This window comes from Chelonia mydas, chromosome 9 (genome assembly GCF_015237465.2).
Source record: "Chelonia mydas isolate rCheMyd1 chromosome 9, rCheMyd1.pri.v2, whole genome shotgun sequence".
Classification (NCBI taxonomy): Eukaryota; Metazoa; Chordata; order Testudines; family Cheloniidae; genus Chelonia; species Chelonia mydas.
The window spans coordinates 68,102,682-68,115,864 of record NC_057855.1 but is presented as its reverse complement, the minus strand read 5'-3'; the positions used below and the strand labels follow the sequence as shown (position 1 = coordinate 68,115,864).

General features: G+C 41.4%; 1 protein-coding gene across 2 annotated transcripts in view; it reads left to right on the top strand.

The window, feature by feature from the left end:
• Positions 1 to 7,088, top strand: part of PCDH11X (protocadherin 11 X-linked) — a 985,888-nt gene extending 978,800 nt beyond the window's left edge. For both annotated transcript variants that reach the window (XM_043522099.1, XM_043522098.1), the window contains one exon: positions 5,186 to 7,088. In XM_043522099.1, coding sequence (XP_043378034.1) covers positions 5,186 to 5,574 — 389 coding nt within the window. In that variant the 3' untranslated portion in view covers positions 5,575 to 7,088. The remainder of the gene's footprint in view (positions 1 to 5,185) is intronic.
• The last annotated feature ends 6,095 nt before the right edge of the window (positions 7,089 to 13,183 follow it).

Sequence of the window (13,183 nt, the reverse complement as noted above, 5' to 3'; positions counted from 1 at the left end):
AAGTTCTAGATCACAGCCAAACCTAATGAGAATTAACAGTTGATAACAACACTTGCTTTCTAAAATGCTCTCAGAAAAGTGTTCTTCACAGTGGAATACAGAGAAGGCAGATTTGAAATAGCGGCGCTGAAATATACAGTTTTGTTGCACACATACAGATTTCATGTGTCTATGCCTCTTTGTGTCAATTTTGGGTGCTTGGGTTCCTTTATGTAGTGAGAGGAAAAGATCACATCTGTATGATTCTTTGTTCCAACCTGAGCAATTAATGCTTGGAGGAAAAGTAGTCAAACAACATTTATACTTACTGTATGTACCGTTCTGCTCTTTCTTTGGTAAAAAGCCTCTCTGCACATATTTTGAAAAGCAAATAAGGTTAAATGATCAGTTTTTGACTGAAGGCTAGCTACTGGAAATACTGGAATTTGAAACTTGGCTTTTACATATCTTTATTGAAAACTGCTTTGCCCTACAAATGATAAAGGCTGTGGAACAATGAAGGAAGCTTTTTAGCTATTGTGCTTCTAGTTAGACTTGACTGCTCTGAGAAAACAGGAATTCATCTGGCAGAGTAGTCCTTTAAAAGCGTTCTTCATTCTGGGGCAGACAAATTAAATAAACATGATCCCCCTGTTAGTTGCCGAAAGCAATCTAAAGTTCAAATAAAAATGGTAAGTGTATTTTTGTGAATGAGTACAGTCCATTCTGTGAACTGAAAATGTTCTCTTTCTTTAGAGTGCAACTCACACTGTAAATGGGAAAGATGCAAGAGTTGGTGAGGGTACGTGAGTGCTTTAATATGGGGGTCCGTAAGGACGGATATATCAAAACCCAATCTGGGTCTACTTTTTCCCAATATTGTTTATTATTATATGGGACTATTGAGAATATATCTTCCTCTTCCTGGTTTCAGGGAAAATAGCCACTAGATGAGAACCTGTGTTTCAACCCCTCACCTATCAATCATAGAAGGGGTTCAGGAAAATTCCGTCTCACCCTTAATCCAACAATGACTTGTCAGAGCTTTGTGAATAATGGATTTTTAGTTCACTGGCAGTTCTGAAAAAAAAAGTTTGACAAAAAAATTTTGCCCAGCTCTGCCTGTCACAGGTATATACATGCACACGAATGCCACAGCCACTAGAGGGAAGCCAAGGGAATGAATCCAGAAAGCACCATAGTCAGTCATGCTGCCTCTGGTAACCAGCCTCCTAAACTTTGAACTTCACACTTACCTTAGCTGTGCACCCTCTTTATTCCTCTCAGTTCAACCAGCAACCCCCTTCTGAGCTCAATCTTATGGTGAGTGGGAAAATAACTGCATAATGACAATGATCTTTTTCTGCTCTAGATCAGTAACAATGATCCACAACCAGAATACTCAGAAATCAGTTGCAATGTTTATGTTTCCAGCTGGTACTCTTAGTATAATATTTCACCTGTGTGAAGCTCCTCTTTCCTATTAATAGGAAAGCATAAAAAATATAATAATACTGTATGACTAAATCCTAGTTTAGACATCAGTGAAACACCACTGCCAAACTGCTATTCAGGGAGGCCCCAAATGGCAAAGAAAAGAGAATGACAAAATAGAAGGAAAAAGGAGAATGAATTAGTCACAGAAAGAAAGAAAGATGCATAACACTGCTTGGAAAAAGCAGGTACAAAAAAGATGGTGCCTGGTGAATATTCATGCAGAATACTCACTATATTTCATTTTAGGTTCAGCCAAGAGCTGATGAATTATGTTCCAACAATGATTCTTATTTCATCGGGCTAAAAACATAATATTTCATACTGCTGTCTTTTCTCTTTCTTTCTTTTTTTTTTGCTCCTTACCAGACACAGACTGTTTTGCATCCCAATTATCCTTGCTAGCACATTTTATTGCTGAAGATCAGTTGTTGAGGTTTTCCAAGATCCCTTTACCTGTAGATCTTGGGGACCTTGCCTGTCTCACAACATATTCATTGTGACGTCCTGAATTATTTTTATTTCCTGCAACATACCCAGTCTCCTGAGGATGTCTGTCTCAGAGCTATACTGATGGTACTTCCCATACGCAGCCAATTTAGATTTAAAAAATTATTTTATCTTTTATCTTTCAGATCTTTGGCTCTTTTGAAGCAAGACAATTAGTTAAGGATCCTTATAAGCAATTTGTGTTTTTAAAATGAGAATGGTATACATTTATTTAACAAAGAGTTGACTACACTGTGAGGGACATTTACTCTAAAGTCAGACAGCCTGCAGAGAAAATGCATTATGGATGCTAATGCTATGAGACCCAGAATGACTATGAGACCCAGGTCCAGCATTTGTAAAGCCACGTTTACAATGCAGTGTGGATGCTCAAGCATAGGGGGACTTCAGCAAACCCGGCCAGAGACGTGGCTCAGCAGGTGAGGGTGCTCCCTGGGGCAGGACCCAGGGCAGTGGGGAGTGAAGAGAGTGCTAAGCCCCTACCTGGAGTGCTGCTGTGAAGCCTGCAGGTTCGGAATGTGAACAGGCTGGATCGCTTCCAGAGCTTAGCTGAGGGGCGGAGAGGCTTCCCCACCCCAGCACTGTGCAGGGCTTTGGCACATGCAGGGCTCGACTCCTCCTGGCTAGCGGGTCTTGGGCTTTCCTGAGATGCCGGTCCAGCCATCACCAGCCGGAAAAGGGATGGGGGTGGGGTGGGGCCCAGCTGGCCAAGACCTAGCATGCAGTGGGGGCTGCACTGATAGACCAGCAGGGGGTGCAGCTGTCCCCACACTCTGCATCTTCATCCCACCACAGCCTTACACACCCACCCTGAGCAGCTGGTGAGCAGGAATCTGGCCAGCAGCAGGACCCGCCAGTACTGATGGGGGAAGACACAAAATATGGGACAATTTGCCCATTTTTAAGAAAGTCGGGACACCTACAGGAGGGCTTAAATATGGAACTGTCCCTTTAAAAACAGGACATCTGGTCACCCTATTCAAGCACAGTCTTGGAAACACTGAGTCCACAACCTTGGGTCCCACAGACGGAGGTTTAGTGTGCAGTGTAGACATACCGAAAGAGTTTACCATCTAGGGCAGTGGTTGGCAACCTGCGGCCCACGGACTGCATGCGGCCCATCAGGGTAATCCACTGGCAGGCTGCGAAATATTTTTGTTTACATTGACTGCCCACAGCTCCTTGTGGCCCTCCCTGCTTCCCGCAGCTCCCATTGGCCAGGAATGGCAAACCCCGCCCACTGGGAGCTGCGGACAGTCAATGTAAACAAACTGTTTCACGACCTACCAGTGGATTACCTTGACAGGCCACTTGCTGCCCACAGGTTGCCCACCACTGATCTAGGACCTCACTCCTGCACACAAGATCAGAGCTGCACAGTTTGCAGTCTAAGAAATAACTGTATAGTATTTATGACTTATATTTAGATTTTGCCAGGATTCTTTTGTTAAATTTGTGCCTAAGCTGAAAATTAGAGAAATGTATTTGTCAGTTAAGAGAATGTCTCTCTGCAAACATTTAAAGTGTGTTCAGAACCCAGTATTAATCTGGCAAAACATCCGTTTAACTGATCTGTCAAAATGGCTCTGAAAGTGGCCTATAGTCCACCATCGCCTCATCTAGTGTCTTCTCTGGAAATCAGTGCTGTCTGCCATTTACTTCTGTGCTTATTCCCTTCCAGACATTGAGATATCAGTACAGTTTAAGAACTATATCATCTTTTGTATACCGCCAAAAATCTTAAACAATTTGATTTCTTTAAGTAAGTATTCCTGTGTACATAGACAGATGTCCATTTTAATTTAAAATGAGGGAATAAGCATAGGTGCTGGAAATGTCAGAGGTTTCACTAATGCTTGAAAATGGTCAAATTCTACTTGTATTCACATTGGTATAAAACCAGAGTAACTCATTGAAGTCAATGACATATATGTGTCAGTGGACTTACCCCAGATTTACACAAGTGTAAATGACTAGAGCACACATATAAGAACTTAAAGCAGACTTGACTACATATATCTTAGCAGATGTGTCTACTAAAAGTTACTGTCAGATGCTGAAAGGACTGGAATAATCCATCTGTAATAACTTTTGTGTGTGGGTGCCTGGGCTTTAACACTTCAGTGACTCCTACATTCTACATTTATGCCTAGTACTATCCATCTAGCCCTTTACACAGCATACACTTTTAAAAGGTTAAAAAATGTATCCTGTTTTGGAAGGGCCTGCTTATTTAGTGATATGCAGCCAACACAATGTATCTTTCTTTAAAAGCCCTTCAGCTGTTTTGAGATGATTACTCAAACAGTGTTCACACACACACACACACAAACCCCACATACATTCTGAAAGCACTTGCAGATAATGCACTGGTAAATCCAACTTAATATATCGTTAAAAGTTTCATTATATAGCAAAGTTAACAGTCTTTCAATGTAACTGACCAGCATTATTTCAGGTACAGTATGTTACAGTTTATGTACTGTAAAAACTTGTCATGCAGTTTTAGTAACATATCTTTGAACAAATTAAAATGTCTATAATCCTTTTTTCAAGTGCATGAAACCTGCTTTGTTTACACAAGTTATGGTGATTCAGCACCTCATACTTTAAAGAGGGCTACAGTTTCTCCTGCTATTACTCTCTGATTCGTCAAGGTTTCAAATATAAAAGGCATGGAGAAATCAATTCCCTTTATGATAACTGTTTCAGTGTCTTTCAGTCTTAAAACTCTCAAGCGCGTCTTTGAATCAAATAGACTGTGCCCAGATTCATTTTACTTCGCCCTTTTTAAAAAGGGTCAAATGGAGTATATATTCAAAAGGGTCTTATTTTAACAACAGTAAATTCTGCACAAGCCAATTCTGTGCAAACTTTCTAGTGAATCGGGGGTTCATTTATTATAATCTTTACAGGTTGATTTGTAATGCTGGTGATTAATGTTTTGTGTCCATGGAGGGAAAATAGAACTGTGAGAACTTTAATTATATGGATACAAGATGTGGTATAGTCTCTACAGTAAATGTTAATGTTTCTTCGTATACCTGCTAATGAGCACTATGCCCCTTCGCATATGCTTAGTTCTCTTGCAACCACGTATAAGCATTTGCAGGATTGGAGCCTGCATCAGTAGGCCTGAATCTGTTCTCGGCAGAATCTTTTGAACTCTAGATAATCTCTTGTCATTTTTCCCCCTCCCCAGCTATTGAAGTTAATCTCCAAAAAGCCCTTGCTGAAGCTTCCGAAACCTGCACACAAGAATGTCTTATCCTAGGCCATTCTGACAACTGCTGGATGCCACCTTCTTTGACACAGTACCAACAATCCAACCCTCCTTTGCCATCATTTGGCTTCCAGCAAGGATGGGGTCGAGGAACCAGACCTGAGGGAAGATACGCGCTTGGAAGGCCCATGCCGAAGGATGATACTGACAAAAGCCAAGGTGGTCCACAGCCCCAGTTCTACAACACCTGTGAAAGACATTGTACCAGTGAAGATCCAGTCAAGGTGATTCCCCTGGCAAACTTCACTCCATCGCAACAGGCACCAGCGTCAGGGAGTAACACCTTTATACATGAGCACCAGTTATAAAAGCATGTCTGTCAAAATCAGCTATTTCAGGCTTTAAAGTGTAAGTGTATATAGTCACAGCCTAACAGTTAATTTTACTGCATATACAAACCTGTTAGGCTTGTGAATATTTATGTAAATAGAATTCTGAATTGAATTTGAAGAGCTGAGTCCTTAGTACTCAATTAAAGGAAATTTACCATAATTGTTGGTCAAAAGTATACACAACAAACAAAACTCTGTTCATTTTATTTCCCCAAATGGGTCATTATAGCACAAATAATAACTTGTTAGGGCAGGGACTGTCTTCCTCTGTCTCATAATTTCTGAACACATTTTGGGCACTATCACAATCTATATAATAGTCATATAGATGACTCTCAAATTCTCTTTTTTGTTTTATATGTACATTATATTTAACACATTCATCGGGCACATTTCCATTTGTTCAACAGTCAATAGCAAATAGAGATCAAGTACGCAGTTTGTCAATCTATTACTTGAAATCTGTGATTAAATGAGTGATTTAATTCTTTGGATGCAAGGCACTTTTACAATATTCTATGTTTTCCATGACAGGGAAGAGAAGTGTGTTAAAAGTCTTCCTGATCCCTCTTGCTTTTCCTTTTAAGGTTGTACTCACTCAGCTTATCTTTATTCGGATTTTGGGAAAAAATAGCTTAAATGAAGCATGAAACTGAATATTTTATTTGACCTTAATGTCCTGTTGCTAAATAGATACCTCTATAGTGATGACTGGACTGCAATTTTACAAGGAGAGTTTCTTGCTTTCCAAGATTTGTTTTTCTAGACTAATGTAAGCTATGTCACAACCCATATTCCACCTGCCAGTTGTCAGCCATGAGTCTATCACTAATCATGTCTTTATCTTGCAAATTTCATATTGGTTAATGTCTTTGTGAATTGGGGATTACATAAACACAGAAGGAAACTGGGTAGATTTTACAGCTGATGCAGTACCGTGGCTGTAAACTACTGTTGTCTAGAGAATATTATGGTGATTTAAATGTTAATTTTACAGCTCTATAGTCAGTCACTGCAGGTTTTCAGTAAAGAATTAAATATAACCTTAGATAGTGCACACTAAACCTATTAGACTAAGGCGCTCTTGTCATTCTAGCTTAGTTTACTGAAGAAAATTACTGACATTACTCTGCAAAGAAAGAGGAAGCCAGGAGGTGAATGTTGGATGGATGTAATTATAAATACACCCCAATTATGCTATTCTACAGGAGCTCAAGGTGATGTACTGGAAAGATTAGGCAGTCTTGTCTGAACCTTGCGCTGGATGAGATACTCTTTACATAGCATAAAAGAAAGCTAGTAAATCCTATATTGGACACAAAGAAAATATCTTTCTTAGATAAAAGAATTACGGTATTTTCCTCCTGGTATTTTGTTTCTATCCAGCCATTATGTCAAGAATGATACATACATTCCACTATCAAACAATTTTTCTTCAGAACAAAATCAGTTAAAATGCTACTTTAAATCAAGAGACAATCTAAGTGTGATGGGGGCGGGGGTGGGGGGGGGGCGGGAGGGAATGTGTCACTACTTCCTGTGGATGGAATTCTGTGTAGGCTTCTTAATGTAACTTAAAATCTGTAATTTATAAACAAAAATGTGTGTAAAAATGCTGTAATATAAGCTGCTTGTAAAATTTATAGAAATTCCAGGTGTTCAGGGTTCCAATGAATGCTAAGACAGCTTCTCTTATGTGCCCAGCAGGTATAAGTAGCTTTATATATTGTTGTCCCCACTGTAAATCTATTCAAATCACATTTAGTTTTAATGTGCAAAATAAAAGAAGCTTCTCTTTTAACCTATTGATAGGGTTTAATTAATGAAACCTCAGAATATCTAATGGTGTATTTTTCCTTTTTATATATATTTCTCAATAATGTTTAAGAAAGATGTGGCACACTGGCTTCCAGTTGCATGTAAATCCTGGAAAAAATGTTAATCCTCTGGATATTGACAGACAATAGCTGCTCACTTCTAGTTCAGGCATAAGTAAGAATTTGACAAATTAATCCAGACTTAATCTATATTTCTTTATTGGAAAATTTGTGCTGGAAAACTCTCAAAAATAGTCCTTCCTGTAAGATTTCCAGTCAGGCTGGAAATTACAAGAGAATGTTCTCTGGCACAGCATTTCACCGCTACAATTACTGCATGTAAGTTGGAAATTCATTGGCAGAATTTTTCCAAAATCAAAACAAAAATGACTTTCAGCTTTGGGTAATCCTTTTAGTCTATTTTTATTGTTGTTCATGTTGATTTTCTCCATACCGTATCCTCCCCACAAAAAATCACACCCTTTCTGTATGAAATGGTTTGATTGGATACCTGAACTCTCTATGCCAGTGCTTCTGTGGCCTGGCACCGGTCCCTGAGATCTCCCTGACACGGTTTAGGAAGGCAGCAAGCTGGTCCCTGGTATCACAAAGATTAAGAAACACTGCTCTATACAACTCTGCTTTCTAAAGTATACTAATGTTTAGGAAACAGACTTGATCCTTCCCCAGAGAACTTTAAGGGTAAATTTTCAGAGACCTAAAAGGTTCTCTATATGTAGTCATGCTGTGAAAAAAATGATTTTGATTTAGAGTCTCATTTTTCACCAAAACTAAGAAAGAAAACTTACAATGACAAATTTCTCAAGTGCTTTCAGTGAAGTACTCTCTGTTAAGATACAGTCCATCCTGTGAAGAAGTTTGAGCATTTCCAGGATTCCTGCTGCATCTAGTAGCACTTGAAATAGACAAAGATTCAAGTTTTAAAAGTCTTACTATTATTCCTCAAGCAACAGTCCAGCATAGAGACCCGCTGTCTTTAGTGGGGTGCTGTATCACAGAGGAGTCTACCCACACACAGATCAGTGCAGGATGAGATCCTGCAACCCGAGGCATCCTGCCCCACACAGAACTCCCCTGAAGGAAGTTTTCTGCACCCACAAGAACTCCCCTGAAAGAAGGGAGCTCCAGAAGGATCCATTTTCAACATCTATCCCCAAATCTGTAAGTCATTTCTTCATTGAAAGGTCTGAATTCCGTTTGGATGGCTCTCTTGGCTGTTACTCTAAATTTATTTCAGACTTTGTTGATCATTTTAAGTGTGACGTTCAATTAAGTGCTACTACTTACAAAGAATTACACTTAAATTTCACTGTTTCTCCCAGAATTACAGCAAAAGCTAACTTAATATACTGTGGGTTGTTCCTGCCTAGTTATGAATTTGCATTACTCAGCCTTGAATGATTTGTTAATTTAAAAATGACCTATTTTGTGTTAGTTAGAAGAAAAAGATGCCTACCTGGAACAGCTTTGGCTAAATTGAGGATGACTGTGATTTCCTGTAAGTGTTTCAAAAGTTTTATGGTATATTGCTTAAGAAATTCCAGTATATGAATATAAAGGAGTCATGAGAGAAGTAAAACATTTTTCAGCATTGATAAAGATGCCATAAGAAATCAAGTAAAATGATGTTATGATGTAAATCAGTTATGTTATGACTTGCTTGTAACAAGCAATAATAACAGATTAATTAAAACGTATATATATATATTTTTTTTTTTGCTTGAAGCAACATTTTCCCAAAAGGCAAGAGGAAATGCCCTGTGTCAGTACCCAGAGGACTAACATCACTGGAGACTCTTTACACATCTTACATATAAACAATTTATCCAGACACGGACTGTACATTTTTTGTGTAATCTTATTTAGTCATTTAACTTATTTTACTTTATTTGTGTGAATTTGTGGAAAAGAAACAATCCTATATATGGTATACAGTACAATGGTAGTAAAATGGATAGATTTGTTTCATACAGTGTAACAATAAAAGAAAACCTTTGCCTTCTTCAAACTGAGTGTTGCACAGTCTTAACTGTTTTTTTTTTAAATCTGACAGAGGCACGGCTGGTGCATTTGTAAACATTTAATCCAAAAATGGGGGTGGGAAGGTCCTTTCTTCATTGTAAAGAGGTCAGGGAGAGGAGTTGTTTCCTTTTGTTTTTTAACAATATGCACAGACTTAGGACATGTCTACACTACAAAATTAAGTTGGCCTAATTTATGTCAGCATACAGCTGCTGCAGTAATTACATCACCTATTAGTGTCTCCAGTTTACTCCTTGTGTCAGCGGTGCACATCCTCCCCAGGAGCCCTTGCACCAATTGAACTAACAGTGTGGGGCATTGTGTTATGGCTTCTATAAGCCAGCAACAGTTGATGTAAGCAACACAGTGTCTACATTGACATTGCATCAACCTAACTGCATCAACATTAACTCTGCGCCTCTCGTGGAGGTGGAGTTATTCAGTTGGTGCAGCGGGAACATTACATCGAAATTTTAGTGTAGACACTAAAGGTCGACGTAAGCTGCCTTGCATCTGCCTAACTCTGCATTGTAGACCAGGGCTTAGCATTTTGAAGTAAAACGTGCAAACCAGAATTGAATGATGTACTTTAAAGAATGGTTCAAACATTCCTTTGTTTCACTCTATTGTAGTGTTATTCTGAACTGTAAATTTAATTCGGCCAAGAAAGAAAGAATAACAGTTAAGCAATAGCATTGCATTTTCTGTTGCCTAGTGTTACAAAAAAGTCAAAATTTCATTTTCCTTCATGAAAGAAATCATGTCATTTTATGGCACTTTCCCCCTCAGACCCTCCCCCCCCCGCACCCAGCCTTTTTGGCAACAATCGTTTTGTATTCAAATTAACATAGTTTGTCTAGAAAATATTATTCCTGTCATGGGAACAAACATTTTCTGGATTTGGGCAAGGAAGTAAACAACATTGCATGACAATTACTGTGACAAAGATATTTGAAGCGGAGTCTTTAAAGGAAATCAGTTTTTGTAGCTTTTTTAAATCATTGCAATCAATAACCAATATTTACCAGGCTACATAGTCTTACCAGTCAGATTTAAAAAGAGGTTTTATTAATGAGTTAAAGGAACCCATCAGCTAGAAAACTGTTATTGCTGTGAGCCTAGGCACAGACCTGGTGGTCAATCCAATCTGAAAAAATCATTAAATCACAAAGAAGGCCATAAATCAAAAACATAATTCAATTTTGACCAAAATTAGCAGAAAGTCCTTGAATACAACTGATAATGCAACTATGTAACCAAACAGTACTGTTTCCAAAAATATTTAGCCCCCAGGTGCTATGTTGCATGCATTTTCCCCATACTTTTTTGCTTTTGGTTAAAGCAAAAGTCGTTATTAACACAAAGTATGAGCTTGTTTATACCATGTAATACATCAACATATTTGTCATTATTTGTAGAATGGGCTGATTTGAGAATAGTTTTTCTGTCTGCTATTTTATGAATGTTGGCTACCGTCTAGTGATTCCAGCACTGGCAACTGATGGGTAAAACATGATGAAATATTTTCAGGATACGTACCATTCTCCGGACTGACCTATCTTGTGTATGATGAAGCAATCTATTGCATAAGCATAAGTTGATTTAATGGAGTCAAAACAAATTTGACAAGGACCACCTTAAAATGGGAGGTATATGTCATGCAATGAATTTCATGAGTGATATAGGCCATATGATACAGGAAAGTGGGTTTGCAGACATCATTGTGGAAGTCAAGATCTGTGATGCTTCAGTCAACAGCCATGCTCTTAGAGGGAAAGCGTTAACAATAGTGTTACAATCAGGAAATGAATTGCTTGAAATGGATTGTACTTGGTGATTCCATGAGCAATGATCCCCCAGCAGATGAGAAGAGGTGCATATTGGAGAAAGCTCAAACATGCATTGAAGCATTTGATCGTGTGAAGAAGGCACACAGAGAAAACAGATTGGAAGCACAGAATGCTCTGGCAGACTTCCTGAACAGCACCCAATCACTCCTCGCCAGCGTATGGATACTTAGGCTACCCAAGGAAAAAAACTATTCAGCTACATAGTGTTCTCAGAACAAAAATGTAACAGATTTCTCCCAACTACTGATGATTACATAGCAGGTAAGAGAGACAATAACAATCCATGGAGCTAGAGACATTTGCACTGGTGATTACACTTGACTTCCAGTGTCATTGTGTGAATTATACTAAATGGGGTTGTGTAAATGTAGCAGAAGCCAGACTACTGGAGGAGGAGAAGCCAGATATATATCATGTCCTAGTTCAGTGGTTCTCAAACTGTGGGTTGGTACCCAACAGTGGGTCATGCCCAGTGATGAGCTGCCAAAATCTTAACAACGGGTTCCCTCCTCACCCCACAAGGGGGTCATTGCTCCCCCCGGGACCCCTGCCCCATCCACCCTCCTCCCCTGTTCCCTGACTGCCCCCAGAACCGGGCAGGAGGGTCTCATGGGCCACCGTAGTAGGTGCCCACCCCTAAGAGCCAGAGGCACCTGCCGGGGGGCGAGGTGGGAAGTCCTGGAGATGCTTACCTGGGGCAGCTCCCAGGAAGCATCCGGCAGGTCCCTCTGGCTCCTAGGGGCGGGGGAGTGTAGCTAGGGGGGTGCAGGGGGAGTGGCCGCTCCCCCCAACTGATTACATCAAAAGTAGTGCCTTAGGCACTGACTCCCTGGGTGCTCTGGGGCTGGAGCACCCACAGGGAAAATTTGGTGGGTGCAGAGCACCCACCAGCAGCTCCCTGCCCCGCACCCGGCCCCAGCTCACCTCCAGTCCGCCTCCTCCCCTGAACCCACTGACCCACTCTGCTTCTCTGCCCCCCCCCGACCCCGCCAGCTTCCTGCGAATCAGCTGTTTGGCGGGAAGCCTGGGAGGGCTGAGAAGCAGTCGGTGGCTTCCTGCTCAGGCAGAGGGTGGTGGAGGTGAGCTGGGGCGGGAAGTGGTTCCCCTGCTCCCCCCCCCCAGGTTAGCCCTCCTCTCACCTCCCCACCCCAGCTCACCTCCACCTCCCTGGGCCTGAGTGGGAAGCTGCGGCCTGCTTCTCAGCCTGCTCCAGCTTCCCGCGCAAACAGCTGATTCGCAGGAAGCCTGGGGGGCGGAGAAGCAGAGCTGGGCGGCGCGTTCAGGGGATGGGGAGTAGGCGGAGCGGAGGTGAGCTGGGGCCGGGGGTGGGGCGGGGAGCTGCCGGTGGGTGCTCTGCACCCACCAAATTTTCCCCTTGGGTGCTCCAGGGCTGGAGCACCCATGGAGTCGGCGCCTAAAGCGCCACTTTTGGCCAGTTAAATTTAGAAGCCCTTTTAGAACTGGTTGTCCCTCATGGAAGAACCGGTTCTAAAAGGGCTTCTAAATTTAACAACCAGTTCTAGCGAACTGGTGCAAACCTGCTCCAGCTCACCACTGGTCACACCCCTGTTTTAATGAGGTCACCAGGGCTGGTGATAAACTTGCTGGGGCTGGGACTGAAGCCCAAGCCCCACTCGCCCAGGACCGGTGCTGAAGTATGAGGGCTTTACCCCTGGGTAGTAGGTTACAGGTTACAGGTCCCCCACCTGGGGCTGAAGCCCATGGGGTGGTGGGGCTTGGGCTTTGACCCTGCCCGGGGCAGCGGAGCTCAGGCAGGCTCAGACTTCAGTCCCCCATCCTGGGGTTGTGTAGTAATTTTTGTTGTCAGGAGGGGGGTCACAGTGCAATGAAGTTTGAGAACCCCTGCCCTAGTGA